Raw genomic sequence first — 26,850 nt, forward strand, 5'->3', positions numbered from 1 at the left:
AAATGCACTCAAATTATTAATAAAAAATAGGATATACAGTGAAACATGAATGAAGCATTCAAGACTCAGCATCATTACTAGTAGTCCTAAACATATATATTTCAGATGATTAAGGAAAGATACCATAATCACAAAGGTATAAATATTAACAAAAGTAATTAAAGTAGACTGTGGGTAATGTTACTTAACCAATTTGAAGCAGTTGTTTAATTTTTTTTTTATAGCCAACATAACTAATGAGAAACAGAGAGCAGCTTGAATGTTCCCCGTTGAAATGGCAGCTCTCAACGGCCACCAGGACTTGTACAGTTTTATAAAAGCTATTTATAATTTGTCGTAAAGTGTAAGAATCCCCTCAGAAAAATAAATTCTTCTGTCAGGCACAGTTGAAGCCTAGGACAAACGCTGTCAAGATGAGATGGTGTAGCCAGGCTATGTCTGTGTCATTATTCCAACATCGTGTTCATAACATGTTACGAAATAAAAAGTTTAATACCTCAGAAAAATGAACTGTCCTCTCTTGTAAACATTAACCTGAAGGCGACGCGCGCTCTTCAGTTGAGGAGGCGCGCGCTGTATATCACGTCACAGAAAGACGTGCACTCAAAGTAATCGGATCAGATCGTTTACATGGTGGAATTTTTTGTTTGATCGGTTCATGAAAAGGTTTATCCCACCCCTCTCAAACCGATTACAATTTCATTCGGTTTGGCCATTTTTATTCCGATTGAGGTGTTTATATGGAGTATTTTTATTCGGATTGAGGTGTTTATATGGAGTATTTTTATTCGGATTGGACTTTTAAACCGATTACAGTGCTCCATGTAAACGCACCTACTGACAGCCAATCAGAATCCATCCTGCTTTAAAGAGATTGAGCATTTAAAGCGTCAGACGACAAAACAGCAGCACATGATTATAAAAAACAGAACGATATCAAGCCTTTGGTGTTAACACTAAAGTCATCGTTCTTAGTGTGAACAGGCCTCAACACTAAAAGCTTAAGGTTTGATTTAGTTCTCCATTTATGTCTGTTTTATCTTAAAGGTGCACTATGTAACTTTTCTGTCTGCTTAAGGTCGCCTATTCAAAACAAAGGCATACTCTGTGCGTTCTCTCAGCGGCTGCTATGACACTTGTTCACACTGCAGTGAGAGTAAAGCGTTTCTGCAGAATAAAACCGGAAACCGAGGGGAACGCAGATTTGATCGACAGGCGACTCCCTCACACGTCCCGGTTTCTCGGTTAAAATAGCAATTTCTCACGATTTACTAATAGCTGGAAACATTTGGGATATTTTAAGTACTCAACTGAACAAAATATATAACATTGGCCTAGTGGTTTTTGGATATTTTACTGAAAAATGTTACATAGTGCACCTTTAAATATGATCAGCACACTTTAATAGCATTTATTGAGTACAAAGAATAACAACAGACATAAGGACTTTGCTTTTTATCATGAAAAAAAATAGTCTGACTAATATTACTCAATACTGTAGCATGCAGAGATGCATCCAGTTTAACCATAATTAATTCAATGCCACATGATGAATAATATGAAAGGCTTAATTGATCCATAATTTAGTACTTCAGTAAAAAGGCCCATCTGGATATGAAGTTATCATCAATTTGAAAGCGAACCTCAGACCGGCGTTTGAATGAGCTCAAGTGTTGGAGAGGGAAGTGACGGTGTTCTGCAGCGCTGCGGAGCTCAGGAGATGAGACGAGATGTTGGCCTGCAGGGGGCGCACTGTCAAAGAAACACACCAGTTATTTCCTTCAGAAAAAATATTATTTTAAAGCCACAATGTCATTTTTCACCACTAGAGGTCGCTTATTCAAAACAAAGACGTAGCTTGATGATGCCTGGATTTCGCGGAGCTTATATTATGCAGAGCGTTTCCGCTTCTTCTGCTCATGTGTATGTGCAGGAACGCAGCGCTGTTTATCATATCACACACATTTGAGTGTGTTGAGAGTTATGTTATAATGCTACTCTGTGCGTTCGCTCGGCGCTACTATGAGACGCTTGTTCACACTGCAGTAAGAGACCGATATTAGGCATGGTAAAACATGGTACTCGCGGTAAATCAAGAACACCAGATTTAAAAAAATAAGACTAAAGGGGGTCGCACTTCGGACACACACATTCTATGATTATCAGTTTATGGTCAGCAATATTGTTATGTTTAAAGACATTATGAAATTAAGATAATGTCTGTACTGTTATGATTGTACTGTACAATTAAATACAATCGTCGCCAAGTCTGCAGCCTGAATTCATTGAGAACCTCACCTGAAAATCTGAAAACATCACCAATCTTCATCCACATCCTGCACTCAGAATCAGTGGTTTGTCACATATAATTCAAGGTATTTCCCAATTTCATTGAGTTTTTCGTCATCTTTATGTAACGCTATTTTCAGCAATACTGTCCAGCTGAAGAGTGTGACCTGGTGCCGGTTTATTTATTATATTTTTCTGTTGGTCTATGTTTAGGCTTTATTCAAGCAGTTAAACTATAACTGTAAAGGTAAAGATATTATGCAGCACAGGATTAGTTTTCCGTGGATGAATGGATCCAAACAGTTGCAGTCTAATAAAACACATCATATATTAAAGGGTCATGAAACCCCGTTTCAGAAGCAGTCAGTTCTCACCACAGTTTTGAAAAATGCTAAAAAAGTGGCCGTGGTTTAGCGGCGGAGTGGAGACTGACAGCACATCTACGGCTTCTGATTCAGACTATTTTATTTCGTTCTCATTAGCATCAAAGCTTCCCACAAATGCACGCTGCAAATGACCATTAAGTTACACGCAACACAATATACACATGGATTTGTAAGCTCACCGTTACATAAATACATATCCTGTGACACCTATAATTCAATGGATAATTAAATGCACAACCAGTCGCAGTTTGCTTCTGTATCGAAAACATATATGAACAAGCTGTTGCATAACTTTGATAACTTTTGAGGCTTGTTTTGTTTTGTTTTTATGAGGCGTTTGGTCGGTTAAATTGCCATAAAGAGCGGTTACACTCACAGTGTGGATGAATCACGTTTTGTGTGAAGACTCAGGATCTATTGAAGCGAACGTAGGCAACGCAGAAACTACTACAAAGCGGAAAATCAAAGCGTTTTTGATCCATAAATGCATAGGCAACTTACTATGTGCGATCTCACTGTTTGAAGCGCCAGTCAGAGGAAAATGCCCATCAACACGTGCTATCATGAATTAAGCAACGCGTCTTCTCATAGGACAAAGACACGCAGTCTCATGAATAATTATGAGACACAGACGAGTCATCGCCATACTATAGTACGGGAAAACGTCACATCCTGTGACGTTGACATGAAGACGAATTTAAACCAGGAAGTTGAAAATAGAGCAAAAAGGTTTCAAGTTAAATCGTTTTCTCCCACATTCAAAACTAACAGATGGTAACACGGTCTTCCATGATGTTAAACACACATACTTCTGTTCAAATTTCAGAAAATTTGGTTTAGGGTTTCATGACCCTTTAAAGCGTCTTAGGTGTTTCCATGGTTTCTACAAAATAAAACCGGAAATCGAGGGAAACAGGTATGATGTCATTGATAAGTGACGCAGAGACACGGTCAGTGTCCTGGTTAAAATAGCTTATTTCTCTGGATTTAAAACATTCTTGGAAACATTTGGGACAATTTAAGTACACAAGTCAACAAAATATATAACATTGTTCTAGTGATATTTTAATAGGGCTGTACGATTAATCGAAAAATAACCGAAACCGACATTCAGAACCTCTAACCGACGTATTTTTCCCATGTCGGTTATTTCGGTTTTCACGTGACTCCGCCCCGTCAGTCACATCAAGTGCAGTTTGCTGGCACACAGAGAGAAGCAGGAGCGGTTATCTGTGTTTATAGATGCCTAGAATCACTATAGTAACTGCATGTTTTACACAGTTTATACAGGTCAGTTAATTGCTGTTCTTCATATAGCCTACCGCTGATGCGCACACACACACACATACACACACACACACACACACAAGCCCTGAAGCCAGATCGCTTTCACTTTCGTGCTCAAAGTTTGTCAAGTACATGCGTTTAAAGGCTTGCCAGTTTCAACATTTATAGCGATTGTGCACTATTCAAATACAACAATACGGAAAACGTATCCGTTCAGTGCTCAGCTTTTTTTTCTGGGACACATGTCCGAGCCGATCGCATCTCTGACAACACGCGCGCCCTGAAGGCAGACCTCTTTCACCTGTCCTCACGAAGCTTTGTCATTTGTATGTGGTTTAAGCCCTGCCAGTTTGAACATTAAAGCGAGTTTCGGCCATCAGATGTGTATTATGTTGAACTAATGCCTGATATATTGTGACAAACGATCAATCAGACAGAAGCTCGCACATCACCTGAAGATCGCGCGCAGAAACGCAGTCTCAACGCTGTCCTGTGACTAAAGTAAAGTCACTAAAGTAGCTTAGAAACTCAGCCGTTATGGTCATACATTTTAATACCTTTGAAGTACAAACCACAGCTTCATAATGAATAGAGACAGTATGAGTAATTCACACACACAATCACTCTCTCATTAATGCATTCAGATTAGAGCTGCAACTAACGATTATTTTTTCTGTCGACTAATCTAACGATTATTTTTTCGATTAGTCGACTAATCTAACGATTATTTTTCCGGATTAATCTTATTATTCTTTTTTACTGATTATTGTATTTCAAAGAGGGTAGTGAATTTATATATTATTTTAACATGAAATCAATGAATGATGACAATATTAATTGTATTTCAGGAAGGGTAGTGTACATAGTATGCCATTTTATAATGAAATGAACACAAGAAGCTTTTTAAACATAATATATAATGATACTATTCATCATAAAATGTATACAGAGTAGGCCTAATTAGGAAAAGTTGTTTACTATAGTAGTTGAGTATGATTTACTTATTGATTTGTGTCAATAGTAAATGAAAATGCACTTGTATTTATCTGCAAAAGGTTCACATACAGGAGCTTTCAGCATAGTGTTAATGTATAACTAGTCGTCTATTTTGAAGATACATGTGCATAAACGACGACTAAAGCTGCCAGAAGTTTTTGCCCAAACTTCAAAGACACATTTAAATGATTAAAGCTAGAGGCATATCTTAACTTTAATGTTACTTTAATCATGTAAACTACCTATATACAGCAAGTTATTATGCATACGTGTTTGGGACAGAGCGGAACCAGGTCGCATAACAGGAGATATATGCAGCCCATAATAAATAAAAGCACGAGACGTACTGGGGTCGGAGAAGAACACCGGAAAATGTGACCGTCTGTTGCAATACACGCGCCACGGTTCAGCTGCGCGAGACAACACTGGCAGCGGGGTTGCCAGGTTTACACAACAAAACCCACCCATTCGTTAATCAAAACTAGCCCAAAACAAGCCCAATCGCGTTTCGGGGAGGTTCTCTGGTAAACATCGCGTTCGGGGGGTTAAATATGTGTGTTTTTTTGCTTCAACCCGCGGACATGAGACACAGCCCGCGGCAACAGTGTAGAAGTAGCCCAATTCCGCGGAAAAAAGCGGACTTGGCAACACTGACTGCAGTGTGAAAGCTCCCGCTCTCCACGCGCACAGCTTCTGCTCTGCCACCGCGTGCAGTGTGAAACCGGCGTTACAGAGCGAACAAAGCACAATTTTATTCGGCTTCTGTTTAAAGTACTGCCACACTTTTGAATGCCGCGGTCTGGCTTTATATGATAAATGATCATTTTCACTATGCCCGGGAGCAGAAGCTGCCATTATTCTAGATCTTCTGTTCCATTCTAGAACGTAAATAATGTGCCGCCGACGCGTCGACGCATTTCACGCACGCTCGTTGCAGCCCTAATTCAGATAGATGTAATGTAGGCCTGTGTGCTAATTTATCTGTATCTGATGTACAACAAACAGAAATCTGCCCCATAGACAACAACTGCTGAAAGTGAACCGTTTCCTTCAAGTATTTTAAAATCACAAAGAAATGCACTTTCGTTAGAAAAAAAAATCCACCTTTAATTGTAGAACATATTTACAGTACAAACCTTATCAGTGAACTTACTCAAAAACCTTGTGAGGGCAAAAAAAAAAAAAAAAAGCAAAATAATCGTTCATTAATCGTAATCGAGGTAAAATGTTCAATTTTAATCAAGGTTTTTATATTTGGGCAAATCGTTACAGCCCTATATTTTAATCAAAAAAATCTTACATATTGTGCCTTTAATTATTATGGCTACAACCTGTGGTTTAAAAGACAAGTGATATTATCAATTTAAAAGTACACTTTGTAACTACATTTAAATAATGAGTCAAAACATCATCAATCCTTCTTCCAAAAGTGTTTTTCTCTAGTAAATGGGTAAGCCTATTATAAGGCTTCTAAGACTTGACAACCAGCAATAACGTAATTATGCACAAATGATTTGTTGTGGTAATTGTCTGACCTGTGCCGCTGTGTTCTGCCGTAAGGTTCTGATTGGTCAGGCTCTCCTCACAGCTTTGCACCCGCTGAAACGACTCAAAGTTCACAGATGCATCATCTTCTGAAAGGCCATGTGCCACCTGTCCATCACCAGGCCGACAGACCTCAAAACGCACCCACTGATAACTGAAGGAGATGCTTAAATCAATACTTTACACAGTGGCCACTATTATGTCATTAATAAATTCATTTCAAAGCTTGCAATAAAACTAATCTGTTCACATTATTTTGGTGTGTAGCATAAAAACGAGTGTTACTCACTTGCTGCACTTGCGAGCCCCAGGACAGCTCTGGATCAGGTTCTGAATGGTGGGGTGAGAGAAACCAAAAAAGTCTGCTCCAGACGGGACAATGTTGATCAAGGGTTTGGCACTAAATAAAAAAAAAAGAAGATGATAAGTTTGGAAACATGTTCTGTGTAATACAAATAGTAAATCAGTTATAGGGTGAATCAAACATGTCTGGGTCACAAGGTGGGAAAACCTAAATGCAAGATTTTATTTTTAATGTTTTATTAAAAAAAAAAGAAAAGAAAAAGACACACATTACCATTCAAATTATATTTAAAATACTTTTGTAATAAGTCTCTTCTTCTCACCAAGGCTGCATTTATTTGATCAAAAACCCAGTAAAAACAGTAATATTGTTAAATATTATTACTATTTCAAAATAACTGTTTTCTATGGTAATATATTTTAAAATGTCATTTATTCCTGTGATCAAAGCTGAATTTTCAGCATCATTACTCCAGTCTTCAGTGTCACATGATCCCTCAGAAATCATTCAGATATGAGGATTTGCTGCTCAAGAAACATTCATTATTATAATCAATGTAAAAAAAAAAAAACAGTTGTGCTGATTAATATTTTTATGGAAACCTTGATACATCCATCTAGAAATCTGTTGTTATATTTTGTAACATTATAAATCCTGTCACTTGATTCATTTAATGTGCCCTTGCTGAATAAATGTAAGCCCACCGGCAACTGTTTAGTTGTGATTTTCCTTTTTTATTCTTGTATTCTACTAGATATTATCCATGTTTTATATCTCAATGACACGCAAGCAAACAACCAAAATAAGGATTTCAAGAAAAAAAAAAAGGTATTAACTTCCTTCCTGTCACAACAGGCTGCCAACTTCCTACCCCTACTTCCAGGAAGCATGGCGAAGGCAAACCCTCCCAAAGGAAGGTCATTTTCATGTAACTAATAAGTATTTTTGTTGACATATATATCTGCATAATCGTGAAGGTCTCTAGAATCATCCAAACAAAACCAATCTTACAAGAAATCTATAGTTTTTTGTATACTTGCAAAATGACTTGTAAGTACATATAATGGGGAAATGGGGTAAACTGTGTTAACAGGTTATTAAATCAAGATTTTTGGTCTTGTTTAGGGCTTTTTGCTTTCATAATATCCCACCTAAAATATAGCTTAACCCTTTAACTGACATCTCTTCTGTAAAGTAGACCTTAATTCGATAGGGAAAATATTTATATTTTATGATATGTCTTGTAAGGGCCAAAATATTGAGGACCCTTCATTCAGTTTGGATGTGTTTTATTCTAATCGCTCAAGGACCCTAATTCTTTTTATGACTAGTAGCTTATGATTATGAGTAATGAGTTTACATTTCCATTATTATATGAAATCACCTACTACAGTCAGCCATTGAATACTATGGGACAATTTCTCTTTTGTTTTTGTTATTTTTTTGTTATATAGATTTTTTCGTCATTCTATTGATTTATTTCAATTTAACTTTTTGATACACAATGCCCTGTTGGGGCTTTTGTTCTACACTATGTTCCACCACTTTAAGACAAATGTATTTGTTGTTTGTTGTGTTTTCATATTCAAAAGATAAGAGAGATGCAGATTTTTTTTGTTTGCATTGAATGTTCTTCGACTTTTATACATAATACATTTGTTAATGAATAAAGATTGATCTGTTGAAAGCAGTTATTTTGAGTTAGATGCAAGTTCTACTCCTATTAAAATTTGACATTTAAGGGGTGCATACAACACGTGCCCACCGGCAACTATAGCTGCCACACATTCAAATACAATTTTCAAGAAAAAAACCAAAAACCTGGGGAAAATAAATGCAGAACATGTTCACTATTAACATGACTATATGCATGAAACCATTCAGAAAACTTTGGGCACAAATGGGTTAATTTCTTTCAAAAATAAATAAATAAATACATAAAAAATAAAAATACTGACCCAAACTTTTGAACCGCAGTATATAAAAATGATAATTAAATTAAATATATTTATATATATTTTTTGTTTTTCAATACTGAGGATGTTGGGGGACAAAGTGCTTAAACTGTGAAGAAAACATGGGACATATATACTGTGAATCTGCAATATGCAGACTAATTTAACTCCATTCAGTATATAGATATTATTGATAGACGTGTTGTGAGAAATGCTTCACCTGCGGGCAGCGATGGCTTTGAGCAGGTTTGCGTGGCAGGCGAGCGCAGACGAGGCCACGATTGCATTCTGTGGGTCATCCTCTGGTGCGATCTCAAACTAAATTTACAAGAATAAATGTTCAGTTCATATGGTCAATTTCACAGTAAAAGTTTACAGACAACTTCATAAACAGGGTTACTTTTTCCCCTTTACTGCCATATGTACAGCATTTGCATTTAAAGGGTTAGTTCACCCAAAAATGAAAATTCTGTCATTAATTACTTAACCTCATGTCGTTCGACACCCGTCAGACCTCCATTCATCTTCGGAACACAAATGAAGATATTTTAGTTGAAATCTGATGGCTCTGAAAGGCCTCCATTGGCACAATGGCACTTTACACTCTCAAGACCCTTAAAAGACTCCACTACCTGCCATCGAACACATCCAGAGGAAGCGCTGTCTGCATTGAGCTCGCAGCATCCTCAAGGACTCCTCTCACCCAGCCCACAGACTGTTTTCTCTCCTGCCCTCCGGCAGGCGTTTCAGGATCCACCGGACCAGGACCAGCAGACTAAAGAACAGTTTTTCCCCAGAGCTGTCTCTTTACTGAACTCAAACCCCCGCTGATCCACTCCCCTCATATACTGATAACTCTCCTACCTTACATCCGCCTTCACTTTGTTATTTGCACTACCGACTGTTTATTACAGTCACAACTGTTTACTTATTCATTTTGCACTACCATACCTTAATTGGATTATGCTCATTTGCACAGCCGACTGTTATTTACAGTACCAACTGTTTACATTTGCATTTTGCACTGTACTTCTAACTGTAATATGCAATCACTTTCCACTGCACTTTTACACTTTTTTTTGGATAGCTTCTGTCCATAATTTATTGCACTACCTTAATCCAATGCTATATTCCTCATTTTAGCCTAACATATCATTGTATACCTCTATCTGTAAAATTTTGTTTATAGTAATAGCCATCTGTATATTATATTATATTCATAGTACATATCCACCTGTAAATTCTGTTTATAGTAATAACCATCTGTATATTATTCACTGTACATATTCACCTGTAAATTCTGTTTATAGTAATAACCATCTCTCTATTTATAGATATATTTATATATACTCAGTACATATCCATGTCCTGCACTTATGCAAACGTTGTATATCCTGCACTTGCTGCTATTGCACTTCTTGTTAGACCTAAACTGCATTTCGTTGCCTTGTACTTGTACTTGTGTAATGACAATAAAGTTGAATCTAATCTAATCTAATCTAAAAGGTACTAAAGACGTCGTTACAAAGTCCATCTCACTACAGTGGTTCTAAAATAACTTTATGAACCGGCGAGAATAGTTTTTGTGCGCAAAAAAACCCTAAATAACGACTTATATAGTGATGACGATTTCAAAACAAGGCATCATGAAGCTTCGAAGCGTTATGAATCAGTGAGTCGAATCATGATTCGGATCGCGTGTCAAACTGCTGAAATTTGGCGATTCAAACCGCTGATTCGACTCACTGATTCATAACGCTTCGAAGCTTCATGCTGCCTTGTTTTGAAATCGTCATCACTATATAAGTCGTTATTTAGGGTTTTTTTGCGCACAAAAACTATTGTCGCCAATTCATAAAGTTATTTTAGAACCACTGTAGTGAGATGGACTTTGTAACGACGTCTTTAGTACCTTTTAAGGGTCTTGAGAGTGTAAAGTGCCATTGAGCCAATGGAGGCCTTTCAGAGCCATCAGATTTCAACTAAAATATCTTAATTTCTGTTCCGAAGATGAACGGAGGTCTTATGGGTGTCGAACGACATGAGGGTAAGTAATTAATGACAGAATTTTTGGGTGAACCAACCTTTAAAAGCATCGGTGCTTGTATTTCAACGTCAGGTCAACTATACAAAAGCATACATGCGGAGCACCTGTGGTCCTTGGCCACCATCTTTGATCTGGCAGGTGTAGAGACACTTCTGATCAGGATTCTTCATGCTGGCGAAAACTCTGGTGCTGCAGAAGCCCACAGGATAGATAGCAGTGTCATCATTAAACAGAGTCCTGTCTGTGATGATCTACGATACAAACACACATATGAGCTTCAGGAAGGTCATATTTCTGCTGCTACTCACTGCCAAGAAAACAATAGTAATGACCCATTATATCACACGTGTCAAACTCGGCTCTTGGGGGGGCCACTGTCCTGTAGAGTTTAGCTCCAAAACACCACAATGGAGGTTTTTAGTAATCCTGAAGACCCTGATTAACTGTCAGTGTGTTCACGCCATGCCATAATTACAGATTTCAACTTCAAGAGCGTTCACGTCCTATTGGAGCTCGTAATTACAACCTGTAAGCTGTGAATTTTCTGAGAGCTTCCGCTTATACCACCTGAACACTGCAGATTTAAGCAGCACCGTGCAGACCGATCAGCTTATGACATCAAAGTACGATTCATAAGCATACGGAGCTTTATTTACTGTAGCTACCACATGGCGTGAATGCAACAACAGGCCTGGTCCTCTCTCTGTCGTCACTCCTGCTTTTATCCTTCCGGAGCTTCTCTGTGGGACTTGAGACTGGTGTGTCACTCCGCCCCCACGGCTCTTGGCCCCGCTTCTTGCCACAAGCTGATTTTGGTGTGTTTATTTAGGGTTAGAGCTAAATTCTACAATTGCCCTTCAAGAACTGAGTTTGACACCCCTGTTATATCACATTAGGACTGGAGCATCTGACCTCCCCTAGGCTGTAAACGGTCAGTCCACCGAGCACGATGGGAAAGAGCGGCCTCCCGGAAGAGTCCAGCGAGATGGGCTGCACAAACTTGCGCACTCCTCCCTCTGCTACCTTCCTCTTCTTACAAATCCTCTTCATGACTGAAAGTTGAGCAAACAAATGCTAAGAAACTATTGAATCAAAATACAGACACATTTAAAACAGAAAACACTGCAGCAAGAAACACTCACATTCTTCCCTGCCGTTCTCTCTCCCTCTCTCTTTTCGTTCCTTTTTGGGTTTCTTCAAAAGGCTGTCTTCAGACCCTGAGAGTCCAGTGGTCTGGCAGTGGCTCCCAGGTAGAGCAGCGCCTCCTGGTGTGCTGGAGCTCAAAGTGCCGGGCGTGTGTGTGCTGCAGCTGGGAGTCGGGGCGGCCTCTCCTTCAGCCAGAGACTGATACTGCAACAAAGACTTCAGCAGGAACCTGGAGATACCGGATGACATTTTAACACACATGCATATATATACACACACACACACACACATATCTACACTAAAGTAAAAAAAAAATTGGGGGAGCTGTCATTCATTTTTTTCAGTATTAGTTGATGAATGGAACGTTTAAAAGAACAGCATTTATTTGTAATATAAATCTTTTGTAACATTATACATGCCTTTACTGTAGCTTTTAATCAAATTATTGACCCCAAACTGTTGAAAAAAAGGTTGGAGAAACAAAATTTTAAAAATATTTATCAAAAACAAAACTTTACTGTTATTGTCATTACACCTATTTTTTTTTTTTTTTTTTTAAATAATGATTAAGGGTGTGTTAACACTTGTAGTTTGGTTTGCTTGGCTCGTTTAGTCTGGACAAAAAACAACAACAACAACATTTAGTCCTGGTCCTCTCAGTGTTCACATTGGCATTTTAACACTGAACCTAAAGATACCAAACCTAAAGTCATAGGCATACATTCACAACCGGATTGGTCTGCTTTTATTTAGAGATGCACCGATTGCAATTTTCTTGGCTGATTCCGATTTCCGATTTTTTGTTAGGGAGATCGGCCGATACCAATTTTTGCAGATTCCGATTTTCTTTCTAAGAACTATAATTGACAGCATAAAACAAAAATCCACTTTTTCTTCAAAGCCAAATTTTATTTTTATTACAAAATAAATTATGAAACATTACAATAGGATCTTCTCTCACTTCTCTCAAAAAATAAGTGTTCTGTGGCTGGATAGAAGTCGAAATAACAAATAACTGAAAATCAGTTGCTTTATAAAACATTATAAATTGACCTTTTTGTCTTTTTTACTTGTGTTACAAAAGTCAAAAGATCCTATGAATGAACAAACCTGAAGTGTACAATACTCCCCCAAATGTTACTCTGTACTCATTTCGGTATCACAGCTAAATGTTATATATATATATATATATATATATATATATATATATTCATTTTGTTTTATTTAACCATTTAAATTTTTTTTATTAAATGTATTAAGTTCATTATTTATGAGGATAATCATTATAAGTAAATAAGTAAATAATACATAACATTTAAAGGCTGTATGCTGTTTAAAAGTAAACACTATTTATAAAAAAAGATCAAGTGAAAAATAATCAACCATCAAGGCATAATTATTATTATTAGTAGAGACGTATTATTATTACATAGAGACGCCGCTAAATCTACTGTACAATGTCAACAGTAGCCTAATATATTTCTGTCAATTTCAATTTTTTTTCATTTTTTCCGTGAAGAGCTTTGAGTGTCTGTGTTCACAGTTTTCTCAAATGAAACGGTAAATTCTCATGAAGTGATGGTTTATGCATTCGGCTGGTCATCCAGCTCCATGAATTCCAGTTTCAGGGCCGATCATGCAGAAAATCGGCCAATTCCGATCCCTGGACGATCAATCGGTGCATCTCTAATTTTATTACGTATATTTCGCGAGGGAACTTCCCAAACATCCAATCAATGCTGTGTGTGGCTAAATGCGCTTGTTGTATGTGTGTAGTTTCTAGGGATGAAACGATTACCGGTTTCACGATAAACCACGATCAAATTTAGTGACGGTTAGTAATATCGTATAAAATTTAATTATCATTAAAACCGCGTGCGATTATCACGAATATGAAAACTCACGGTAAATCTTGTCCAGTCAGTCTGACGCAGGCACATCGCAGCGCTGTTTTTTGAATGAGGAGAAATGGCAGAAGGCAGTGACAGCACTCTGGAGATTGTTCAGCCTCTAAAAGGACCAAATCTGAGGTGTGGTCATATTTTGGCTTTTACAAAAGTCCTGAGGGAAACTTAATCGCAGATGGTCACCCTGTCTGCAGAACATGCCAGAAGAAAGTCGCTGTAATAGGGGGAACACTTCAAAACTACGAACGCAAGGCAAGTGGACTTTGACCTCAATACCAAAACTACGTCTGGGAAATAATAACGTGAAGCGAACGAACAAATTCAGACAAGACTAGGGTGACATTTAAGGGATAATATTCAGGGCTTGACATTAACAACCGCCATTTGCGGGAGTAACTTAACGTTATCTCGGCTGCACACTAGCCACTCTGGCTGTTAAACTTATTATAGTCTTCTCAAAAGCCATCTGTTATAATCGCGTTGCGCATTATAACCACTCACACGTGTTTCTATTGAGTTTATGAATGCAATGTCTCATAATCAGAGGCGTTCAGATTAGCCAGAGTTTTCAGAGCGCGCGCCGCTCTCACTGAAATCTACACTCAAAGCAGAGATAAACGTGCTATGTACGCAAGAGATTCATTCATCATACAGTGGTTGACCGTTTTTGTTCTATTTCAGCAGCGAAAATAGTTTTAAAAAACACAGCAGAACCACAGCGCATCCATGAGCGCATCTGATATGACTGCCATAACGCTGGCGAATTTAGGGACCTTCTCTAAAGTTACACACAACATTGGTAACGTTATACACGTTTCAAACTTCAATAGCATTTGAAGAGAATGACAGTCATAAAACTGACTGTAAAGTGATCATTTAGGTGTCAGGTATGATACACACATTTTGATATTTAATCAAATAAACTGTCAAATCATAGGGAAATATGGATATGCATTATTTCACTAGGATACTGTTTGGGCTCTTACACAAAATATGCTAGATTTAAATGCATCATTGCTGAACACTGATGAGAATATTGCTTGAGAATATATTTACAGAGATAATATTAGAGATTATATTTACGACAAATTATTATTATTTATGCATTATGCATTGTTATTGATGACGGCCATTATAAGGAAGGAAATCCCACAGAATAGAATCTAGCTTAAAAAAGTGCATAGAGCTGCTTTATTTATTTGTTGTTTGTTGATTTTCAAATATAAAACTTGTTGAAATGTTTTAAGTGTGTGCATCGGTTCTTTTTGAACACTTTCATCTAATTTGAAGAAAACCGTGATAATATTGATAACCGTGATAATTTGGGTCACTATAATCGTGATGTTAAATTTCCATACCGTTTCATCCCTAGTAGTTTCATATGATGGTATTTTGATCAGCTGAGAACTCGTGAGCTTATAAAATGTGTAAAGGAGTCAAAACAAGTGGCAGGAATCCCTCCATCACACACACAAACCAAGATGTGCTACGAGGAGACACGGTTCTGACGCCTGTACCGAACTGTGATGGGCAAAAACAGGTGTGCTTGAGCATTCGGTCCTTTTTAGGGTCTCGACTTCCTGTTTTTGGTTTGTTTACAATGTCTTTGGTCCGTGTTACGTTCATATTTCATTGGAACCGCACCAGAATTTGTTTAGAAAGTGGATCGATCAGCTTGTTTGGTGGCACCAGGGTTCAGATGTCAGCGTTCACACATATTCAAATGAACCGCACTGACAGAGCAATCGCACCAGGACTCGCTTTAATCCAACCGAACATGTGTGAACACACCCCAATTAATATGAATATCTTGTAATGAAGATAACTGAATGTGACCGTACCTCCTTTCTTCTTTTGCCCGGACAAACTTCTCTTCCAGGTGAGCAATCTCATCATACAGTGCTGCGTTTTCCTGTGAGTCAAAGGGTACCAATTTCAAGCATTATTACCACAATAATATAGTCCAAGCTAGACAATTACATACAGTATTTAAGCTGTGTTCACACTTTGGTCACTAGTGGGCGTTCACACTACTGTTTGCCTTGGGGTATGACATTCACAAATGTTATTCCATGTTGTAGACACCAAAACAGTTTTCTAAAACCAAATTTTTAAGGGAAAAGACTAAATATAAATGGAATCATTAAATAAAAATATGAATATTAAAGATTGCTCTGTCATCGTGAGCAATCGTAAAGAGTGCTCTGTCATCGTGGCTCTTTATCCGCAGCAAAAGATCAAGCGCCGGCCTATCTGGGTTCACAAAACCATTCAGGATCAGGGTCAGCATGGTATCATAAATTATCGGAAAGTTATTGATGCAAAAAACGCTGACACTCTCCACTACAGTATGTAGTGACGGATTACTTGCGGTCCACTGACTTCACAGTTCACTCCTATTGGATGTCTCTCCCGTAAGTCGCTCTTCATTTGCATAAAGTGAAACATATTTAGACTTTTTTCCACCTATCCTGTCGCTCGAGTCATTAAAATGAATGGGATCATGTCGCTTGGTCACTGGCAGTGTGAACACCGCTTTAAACTCACTCTGCTCTTGGAATAAAAACTAAAAGAACTGTTACTCACAAATATCATGGCACGGGCAGCCTTGCGCAAACGGATGTACTTCAGCCGGTACTTCTCATTTTGGTTCTTGCGAGGGCCTTTCCTGACCTTAGGCCTGGACTCGGTGTGGCTTGTGGGGGAAGGAAGCGGTCCCAGAGATGAACCAGACCCTGAACTTGAGAAGGTCGACTGAGCAGAAAACGCCTGCAATGCATGCTGCCTCTCTTCATCAGTCTGCATGTGTGAGTTACAAACAATCAGAGTTTGACAGACAAAAACACAGCGGAGCTTTATTACAGCTTCACATTGCATTTTAGGGAACTATTTAAAGGTGAAGTGTGTCATCTCAGCAAAATGTGATGGCCAACATTGTGACTATGACGAGAAAATACAGGTGTGCTTAAGCACTGTCCATTTTAGGGTCGCATCTTGTAAACAAACCAAAAATGGGACATGATGTCACATGTCTTTGGTCCTTGTTACGTTCATATTTCATTGGACCCGCACCAGAATTTGTTTGGAAGTGGACTGAGACCCATCTTTTCAGCTTGTTTGGTGTCACCAGAGTTCGGATGGTCTGCACTAACAGAGCAATCACACCAGGGGCCTATCCCATGAAGCTGGTTTAGCTGGATAGCCAGATATGTTTAAGCTCTGTTTGTGCCAATCCTGGCTTGGTTTTTAGCAGTGTTCATCTCTATAGTAACTTACGCTCCACGGCTAACCTGCTCCAGGGCAGGTTATGTTCTGGATAAGAGATTTCAAACTGAAATTGGACCAATCAGCTGTGAGCAAAGTGACACAGCTCTGATGCAATAAAGCCACTCCTCCTGTTTCTACTCCAAATTAAAGGTCACTACAGAGCAAATGGTTTTTAAAGACTAAAGCGTCTGCCTTTTAAAAATGCTTTTTTATAATAATTATAATTTTGAATGATTTAGATATAATTTATGTATAATTATAGCCTTAATCAATTACACATGTATAATTTTAGTTAATCAATCATTAATAGGCACTTTGTTCAAATTAATATAAATAGCCAATTTAAATGTCTTTAAAATCAATAAATAAAGCTATAAAAATTACTACATGCAAGCTTAAATGTTCAATTCTCTCTATATATCAACTAAACTAACTTCATAACTTTTACTTGCATTGACGTATACAAAGTTGTCCTCTTTCATAGACAGCTCTTTTCTTCTTGCTGTGTAAATTTGTTTAAATTCTTAATATTTTTCTATCATGTAATATTCTGCAGAAGAGAGAAATGAATCTCAGTTCCACTGATCCACAGCATGTGATTGGCTGTTCACTACTGATGTCACAGCTAAACTCCTAAACTCAGGATCAAAGCCTGAGTCGACAGAGAAAGCTGATGATCAGCATCATGGGACCAACAAAGCCTGAATAGATTGGTTTGGTTTTGTCAACTCAAAAACTACCCCTGTAACCCTGAGTTTGTTAAACTACCATCATGGTACAGGCCCCAGGGCTCGCTTTAATACAACCAAACATGCCAAGTGTGAAGTGAACACACCCTAAGTAATCTGAATTTTAATTTTCAATAAACTAACATATAATGAACAATTAAGACAATTAGAGGAGGATTTCATAAAGAGTATAAACACAGCAGCTCTGTTTGTTTTAGTGGTCAACTTCTGGTTCAACCAATGACCTGTATGTGGGCAATATTTCAGGTGCCAAAAAATTGGCCAACCTGTACGATTGCAAAGAACACTTCACCTTTAAAGTAGACCACACAACACCTAAATTGAGATCATCAAGCATGTGGTTGTTTGATGCAGACTCCAAACATATAAAAATAAGAAAATGATGCCAAACGACAACAAAATGTGGCATTTAGTAAGTGTCATGTTTCCTAATGAAAACTATTTCTACGTTAAAATTAGTGTAAAACACTGACAGCTAACTGACACGTGCTTATCGACTTACCAACAGGGCAAAAACTCCATTTCTGCTCTCAATCCTCTTGAAGCGTCTGCTCCCTTTCTGTGTCTGTAACACACCGTGAAACTAAAGCAAACGCTGCAGACGGAGAGCTGACTCTCTCTGGGACAGACTGCTCTGACTTTACCCTTTTCCCCTAAATCAATCATCCTAAAACTTTAGTCAGTGTAAAAATGAAAGACAAACAAGTGAAATCATGCACTAAATTGAACACATTGCTGGTGCTGAATGGAAAACAAAGTAAATATGGTGCATGACTGACAGTGAACAGCATGACTGTGTCAATAACTGGGAGTCTCACCTCTCGATACATCACCGCCTCGAGGCTCGACTTTGCACTGTGAATAGGACAAAAGAAACAGCGTTCATCTCTGCACTTGTGCGTTGCGATGTGAATATGTAAACCTAAGGAATATTTCTGTACTTTGACTGCACCAGTCCACGATCAATGATCCGCTGCTTGATCTCCTTGATGTGCATGGGCCGCCCAGCCTCTTCCAGAACAATCTTAAAAATCAGAAACGTCAGTGATTTGATCACATGAAATGTACAGTGAAAAGGCACGGTTTAAGAGAGATCTTCACCTGAGCAGCATCGAGCCACGTGAGGTTCGGTTTATCTGCTACCTCACTGGGGGTTTCACTGAAAAAGAGCAGAAGTATATGACCACATTAAACATTTCACACACATCCACCACAGCTCTTGCAATGTGGCATTTGTAGGTCATAATAATGCAGTAATCTCAGTTTAACTATCATTTATAGACTGCATTAATAAAATAATATCGAATGTGCACTTGGATGGCTTGTTGCATGAAGCTAGCTGAACAAATTGAGTTACAGAGTAGGTTAAGAAAACCATAGAAATCAAACCTGGTTTAGACTGAATCTCACAACGATCTCTGTCAACTCAGGGTTTGATCCAGAGTTTGTTATTAAAGGCACACTATGTAGTCACTATGTGTTGCTAAATGACCTGCAATTAATTTGAAAACATATTGTATGATGGAGAAAATGCTGTATTACTGTACAATACTTTGTTTCATGTCTATGAATGATCCAAACAGTTGTTCCCTTTTCTAATAAAACACAACATATTAAAGCATCTTTGGTGTATCCATGGTTTCTACAAAATAAAATCGGAAATCGAGGGTAACATGGGTATTATGTAATTGATGGGCGACGCACGGTTAAAATTGCTTTTTTCTCTGGATTTAAACATTCTTGGAAACGTCTGGGAAAGAACAGTACACAAGTCAACAAAAATATATAACATTGTTCTTTTGGATGTTTTAATCTAAAAATCTTACATATTGTGCCTTTAAGCCCTAATTAAATAGGTTGGGAAAAAGCACTACAACTAATTATATTTTTTAACTATAATGCATTTTCATTTAATTGCAAATATCATGCAATTAAGAAGTGTAAGGATACAATACACCCAGTTCACACACAAGAGTAGCCTATATTCAAACAAGTATACTACTTTTACTCTTTTAACACTATCCTTTATGCTTTTACTCTGAATGTGACATCCAAAATTGCTGTCTTTATGGGCAGCATTGAAATAGCATCTCATTTGTTGATACATTGCTAATTGTATCAGATGGTTATACAGAATTGTACAGTGTGTGTCAAGGTCTCCTGATCTACCACTTTCACACACAAAAAAGTACAACTTTTGTGTTTTGGGCAATATAGTATTACTATGTTTTTGGATATTTGTGCCATATTTTATTACGAAAATACCATGGTTAACCACCACATTACTTTTTATGTGACTTCAGCCCTTATCATGGCACCATGTCCTAAACAAGACTACAACAATGGCCTTTCTGTGTAATAATATAAAACAGATGTGTATCTTCACTGCGTAAGTGAAGGGAATGTTTGATCTCCATCCAGACTCACGCGTCGAGACTCTCGGCGGCTCCGGTCAGGCTGCTCATGCTGTCCAGCGCTGGAAACAGCGAATAACTGCCCTGCCCATCCGCCTCCATCTCTGACTCAAAGTTCAGCGAATCCATGATTGTCCGACCAGTGCTTTACATCTATGTCTGGGACGAAATAACACACATCAAATGAAATGTGCTAGCTACGCTAAAAACAAAACACACACGATCCAGCCATGCAGAAATTCAGAAAACAGGTCGACGTAAGTTCACCTGTAATCTCACTTGATATTTAACTATTTTAAATTCAAGCTGGAAAGAATTTTGCTTCTGATATTTCATTTGCTGGCATGTTTTATTTAGCATTTGTTCTCAGAGCTCATGGGAACCACCGATCGATTAAACTGAATCGTTCATGTTTCCGGGGGCACATTTAAAGAGCACACATCTTATCCGCTTTAGTTTAGTGCCATCTACAGGATATTTTAATGATTTACATCATTAAATAAGGTTTAAAGGGATGTTTCACCCAACAAATTTAAATTATGTCATTAATTACTCACCCTCATGTCGTTTTAACCCCGTAAGACCCTCGTTCATCTTCTGAACACAAATGAAAATATTTCTGATGAAATCCGAGAGCTCTCTGACCTCTCCATAGACAGCCATTTAATGAACACTTTCAAGGCCCAGAAGGGTAGTAAACATCGTTAAAATAGTCCAAGTGACTCCAGTGGTTCAGGCTTAATTGTATTCAAGCGACAAGAATACTTTTTGTGCGCAAAAACCAACAAAAATAACGACTTTATTCAGAAGTTTCGTTCTAGCCTGTGTATGCAGTTTACGGCATACGGAATGTATGTATTTTTCATGAAAGATATAACGGAATTAATTGGTATACCATTTTACTTTATGCAATATGTGGGTAAAATGGCATAGGCTACACGATTTTTTCCCATTCAATGCGATGTATCAGACAAATGTATTTATACACTGGATCTAATTTGCATATTAATGTGTTCTTGGAGCAACATGTAAGGAAATAAGTGTAATAATGTGAGTAATAATTGGCAAAATTTTCATAATAAAATCTAATATTTCATAGGAATATTGATATGTAATTTATTTGCCTATTCACTTGTGTCTCCCAAAATGACTAATAAACATGATTTAAGTCCTGGTGTCCACAACAATGGACATGTATGAAATAAAATCGTTATCATGGTTTCATGTTTCTTGGTTTTTTGATTATCTGCCAATTTTCTGGATTACCATTTCTGTCTGTGTTTTCTGCCCTGTTGCTTATTTGGATTGTTTGTCCATGTGCTTAACCTTTCGCTTTATTATAATTTATATGGATTACGCTTCTGGATTGTCGCAATAAAGCTGTATTCGGATCTTCAACCCAAAGCTTGGAGCAGTTTAAAACAGTAAACTATGTACAGATCCATCAGCCAAATGAGACCCAGATAGAGGCCAACCCTAGCCTCTCTATGCTCATTCGTTCCAGTTTTGCCTGAACAGCTGTAGAACTCATCAGCTCCACCGTGGAGATCTTCAGTCCCATCTGCTCTGCTGTGGTGGTCCTCCGTCTCTCCGTGGGTGGAAGAGGAGGTCCTTGGAGCATAGCTGTCAACATTGATTGAACATTGAAAATAAGGGAGATTTCCCGGAATCCATCCACAAAATAAGGGATTTTTTTATACACGATTCTTACCCACAAACTTTAAAAAAGCACTAATCATTAACAGTCTAAAGAGTTTATAACTACACAATATATTTTGATTTTGGCCATCAGCGTCCTGATCCATCATCGCACATCACACTCATCTACTCCACTCTCCTTGAAGTTTACTTCCCGCTACTTTTTCCCTCTTCCTCCCGCCTGCCGCTGCAATGTCTTCTTCTTCTTCTATAGTAGCCTAAGCCAGTGTTTCGCAACCTTTTTGCAGTCATGGCACCCTTTGAAAATGTTCTCCATTTTGTGGCACCCCCTCACATACGTTACGCTAGGGGTGTAACGGTACAGATTGCCGACGGTTCGGTTTGTATCAGGGTTTTAGGTTCACGGTTTTGGTACGGTTCAGTATTTGCTATGTTCAGGGAAAAAAGGACTACTGTCAAATAAAAATAAAGAAAATAATAAGAACAAATACTTTAAATACAAGCAGCAGCACAAATAAATAGATTGAGCAAAGATACTAATAAAATAAACTATGCTTTTCAGGTTTTTCAGGTACAGAAATTGATCAAATGTAAAATAACATTGCATATTTGACTGTATAAATTAAAGATTAATCCTATTAAGCTTACAAAAGCTATTCAATCAAGAGCAGTGAGTGATGTCCTTGTCTTTTGTTGTTTGACATTAAACAATGTAGAAGATTTTATTAGTTAAAAATTAGCAGTTTAAGGCTAATGAAAAGACACTATTATGTTCAAATGTGTGCTGACATCTCAAATGTGTGCTGACTGTGTTTAAATGTATGCTGACTTTGAGAATGCCCTTTAGAAGGACAGGAACAGAATTAGAACTTAGAATGTGGTAATATGTGAGCCAGGGGGTTGTTACCATGTTAGGAAGACAACAGTGGTTACCAAAATAGGAAGACAACAATGGTATATATATGACAGAAAATTCAAGTAGCAGGAGGGCCGGTGGCTGACGGCCCTCCGGCTTCATTGCTGTGTTTGGTGTGAATAAAGCCTCTTCTGGAATCACTAATCCTTTGTGAAGAAATTTTTATAAGAAGAGAATTCTTCAACATATTTGGCACCCCAGATGGGACTGGCTCAGGAGCTGATAAAGAACCGCGGCAGGGTGTTCCTGGACGAATCAGCACAAACAAGTGGCCACGGTAAGCAGTTTTTGCTTAAAGTTTGTGTTATTCGCCAGAAATGTACCTGTTGTGGTGAGACAGCTTCTCCAAATTTAAAGAACTGAAAAGGATTTTTGATTTCAGAATAAATGCATGCTGTATAATGTCTAACAAAAAGGCCTTGGGGATTTTAAGAAAATATGTAGAAGCGTAAATTAGGTTATGTGTATTCTTGTCAAGCCAGATAGGTTTGATAAGGTTTTAATTGAGCTTTATCATGTTGGGGAAGTGTATTGATAAAGTTTCAATTGTGTTTTATCATGTTGAGGAAGTGTATTGATAAAACTTGATAAAAGGTTTTAATTGTGCTTTATCGTGTTGAGGAAGTGTATCGATAAGGTTTTAATTGTGTTTTATCGTGTTGAGGAAGTGTATCGATAAATTTGGAAAAAAGGTTTTAATTGTGCTTTATCGTGTTGAGGAAGTGTATCGATAAGGTTTTAATTGTGTTTTATCGTGTTGAGGAAGTGTATCGATAAATTTGAAAAAAAAAAGGTTTTAATTGAGCTTTATCATGTTGGGGAAGTGTATTGATAAGGTTTTAATTGTGTTTTATCATGTTGAGGAAGTGTATTGATAAGGTTTTAATTGTGTTTTATCATGTTGGGGAAGTGTATTGATAAAGTTTCAATTGTGTTTTATCATGTTGAGGAAGTGTATTGATAAAACTTGATAAAAGGTTTTAATTGTGCTTTATCGTGTTGAGGAAGTGTATCGATAAGGTTTTAATTGTGTTTTATCGTGTTGAGGAAGTGTATCGATAAATTTGGAAAAAAGGTTTTAATTGTGCTTTATCGTGTTGAGGAAGTGTATCGATAAGGTTTTAATTGTGTTTTATCGTGTTGAGGAAGTGTATCGATAAATTTGAAAAAAAAAAGGTTTTAATTGAGCTTTATCATGTTGGGGAAGTGTATTGATAAGGTTTTAATTGTGTTTTATCATGTTGAGGAAGTGTATTGATAAGGTTTTAATTGTGTTTTATCATGTTGGGGAAGTGTATTGATAAAGTTTCAATTGTGTTTTATCATGTTGAGGAAGTGTATTGATAAAACTTGATAAAAAGGTTTTAATTGTGCTTTATCGTGTTGAGGAAGTGTATCGATAAGGTTTTAATTGTGTTTTATCGTGTTGAGGAAGTGTATCGATAAATTTGGAAAAAAGGTTTTAATTGTGCTTTATCGTGTTGAGGAAGTGTATCGATAAGGTTTTAATTGTGTTTTATCGTGTTGAGGAAGTGTATCGATAAATTTGAAAAAAAAAAGGTTTTAATTGAGCTTTATCATGTTGGGGAAGTGTATTGATAAGGTTTTAATTGTGTTTTATCATGTTGAGGAAGTGTATTGATAAAACTTGATAAAAAGGTTTTAATTGTGCTTTATCATGTTGGGGAAGTGTATTGATAAGGTTTTAATTGTGGTTTATCATGTTGAGGAAGTGTATTGATAAATTGGACAAAAAGAGTTTTAATTGTAAGTTATTGAGTTGAGGAAGTGTATCAATAGACTTGACAATAATAATTAGTGCATTGATTTGATTAAATTAAAAAATAAGAAATATGGAAGCAAAAGACTGGGAATCCAGAAGGAGACCCATTGAAGAGAAGAGTCAGACCAAATGGCAGTGCTCCTGTGAATGCTTCTGTGAATACCTCTGTAAATAACCCACTGACTTGTGCAGCTTCCCCCACCAAGGACAGAGAGGGTTGTGAACAGCCTGGATATAACAAAACCAATTGCCCAAACAATCCATGGCAACAGTCACTCAGGGGTGAAAGGTGGGGTGGTTGGCAACGACCCGCTCAAAATTTGCAAAGACAGGGGACAAATACAGTTAATTCCTCTGACAACTCCAGTTTGATTACAGACTAAAAATAAAAGTGTGACCTTACCAGTTCTTGTATCAAATCAAACTCCTGTAAACTTGTTAGGAAGAGATGTATTATGTAAATTAGGACTTCAAATTTGGTGTTTTCCAAAAGGAATGTATATAGACTTACAAGGAATAGGAACTCAAATGATGATTTCTGAGCCAAAAGCAAATGTATACTGGATAGGAAAAATAGAAAATTATGTAAGACAAATCATTAATAAATGGAGCAAGTTTATTGAAGCGCAGATTTCTTAAGCTCAGTTACCAAAGTCAGGATTTCACTGTACTATGATATATGACGAAGAAAGAGATGAAAAAATAGAAAAGAAATGGCAAAAAGAAACGGACAGTCAAAAAATTGAGATTACCTCAAAAGACATCATAATAGGTAAACAGTGAGCAGTAATGAAAATAACTGAAAATGAATTTATAAAAAAGTTGGTTCAATGTACCATAATCTGTTCCACATATCTTTATACAGGAAAGAATTAGGAAGCCAAAAGATTTACAGCCAATGATGAAAAAAGCTGAACAATGCCAGTGGAATTCAACAATAAATCCATTAAATTTTTACTCTATTGACAAAAATTTCATAAAAGTCTTGTATGAAACAAAATTAATGGGGATTACTCAAGAAATAATTATAAATCAAGAGTACAAACATAAATGATAGCAAAATCCCAATCAATAGAAACTGTTGAGAGTGAGCTATTTAAGGATGTTTAGTGGCAATACTTACTCCAGTAGTTTTGATAGAACCACCACTGGAAGATATTGTTCGAATACAGCAACAAGCAGGCCCTTATGAACATTCTATGTGGTATCAGAGGGGGGCCAAAACAGATAGGAAAAAAAGAAAACGATATTTGGCGTTCACATGAAGGACAGATTTTTGCACCAACAATGCTTTTGAACATTCTCATTTCAGATGCGCAGGGATTTGATCACTGCGCGAGGGGGGAAGTAATACGAAAAATCGCGATGGTAGACAATTTTAGGCATCTGGTAATGGATTATGTGGACATGATAAAGCGAGTACAAGGTAAATGATATATGCTTGTGATAATTGATCGATTTAGCAGATGGATAGAAGCTATACCATCTTCGGATGAGGGTTCAGGAACAGTAATCAAATTTCAAACAAAAGAGGTAAATTCTTAGATTTGGAATACCATCAGAAATAAGTTCAGATAACGGGTTGGCGTTTATTAAAAAAAAAAAAAAAAAAAAACTTGCACTAATGACTTGTCGCATGCAAACTAACAGAATCATACATTTAACACCGCATGGAATGCTTACGGGTCGACCCATGCCTGTACCATATTGCAGAGGTTGATTGATTAAAATTGATTGATACAAAGGAATGCCTATAACAATTGCAAATGGAATTAAGAGCTTATATGAGGAAACTAACTGCAAAATGTAAAGCTATATATTTACAGGAAAAAAGAAAGCAGCCCAGTGAGGAGACAGAAACATCTTGTCCAGTTGACCAAGGTGGCCAGGTGTATCTGAGGGTATTCAGGACCATGAGAACCAATGGACAATAAAGACTGGCCTGATAAATCAAACTGGAGGTTGCAAGCATTGGAAGTTGATTCAAGTACCTCCAATGAGGACGAAGAAGATGAATGATGAGCCTAACCCCTCCCCAAAGGGCGCAAAGTATCTGGGTTGAAGAAGATGACTACAATATAAAAAGAACTTTTGATAGTATAATGTATGATTTGATGTTTGATTATTCTACATAACTGTGACAACCACAGGCAAGGCTGAACAAATTGCACACTCACGCTTATAACAATGTACTGATGAT

The 26,850-nt window shown here is 37.4% G+C and overlaps 1 protein-coding gene across 4 annotated transcripts in view; it reads right to left on the reverse strand.

Annotated features, from left to right (window-relative positions):
- Positions 1–20,713, reverse strand: part of tbrg1 (transforming growth factor beta regulator 1) — a 21,567-nt gene extending 854 nt beyond the window's left edge. Inside the window, exons 1-15 of one of the 4 annotated variants that reach the window (XM_079825079.1) lie at positions 20,560–20,713; positions 20,306–20,451; positions 18,980–19,037; positions 18,820–18,902; positions 18,697–18,733; positions 18,381–18,443; positions 16,449–16,661; positions 15,704–15,774; positions 11,952–12,184; positions 11,722–11,861; positions 10,914–11,060; positions 8,983–9,080; positions 6,793–6,903; positions 6,494–6,657; positions 1–1,752 (exon numbers count right to left, since the gene is read on the reverse strand). The exon at positions 1–1,752 is cut by the window's left edge and continues 854 nt beyond it. In XM_079825079.1, the coding sequence (XP_079681205.1) occupies positions 1,667–1,752; positions 6,494–6,657; positions 6,793–6,903; positions 8,983–9,080; positions 10,914–11,060; positions 11,722–11,861; positions 11,952–12,184; positions 15,704–15,774; positions 16,449–16,661; positions 18,381–18,443; positions 18,697–18,733; positions 18,820–18,902; positions 18,980–19,037; positions 20,306–20,421 (1,620 nt within the window). In that variant the 5' untranslated portion in view covers positions 20,422–20,451; positions 20,560–20,713 and the 3' untranslated portion in view covers positions 1–1,666. The remainder of the gene's footprint in view (positions 1,753–6,493; positions 6,658–6,792; positions 6,904–8,982; positions 9,081–10,913; positions 11,061–11,721; positions 11,862–11,951; positions 12,185–15,703; positions 15,775–16,448; positions 16,662–18,380; positions 18,444–18,696; positions 18,734–18,819; positions 18,903–18,979; positions 19,038–20,305; positions 20,452–20,559) is intronic. The other 3 variants (XM_079825080.1, XM_079825081.1, XM_079825082.1) reach the window with 3 other exon arrangements.
- Between the last annotated feature and the right edge of the window lie 6,137 nt (positions 20,714–26,850).

The sequence above is a fragment of the Gobio gobio genome (assembly GCF_949357685.1).
Source record: "Gobio gobio genome assembly, chromosome: 9".
NCBI lineage: Eukaryota > Metazoa > Chordata > Actinopteri > Cypriniformes > Gobionidae > Gobio > Gobio gobio.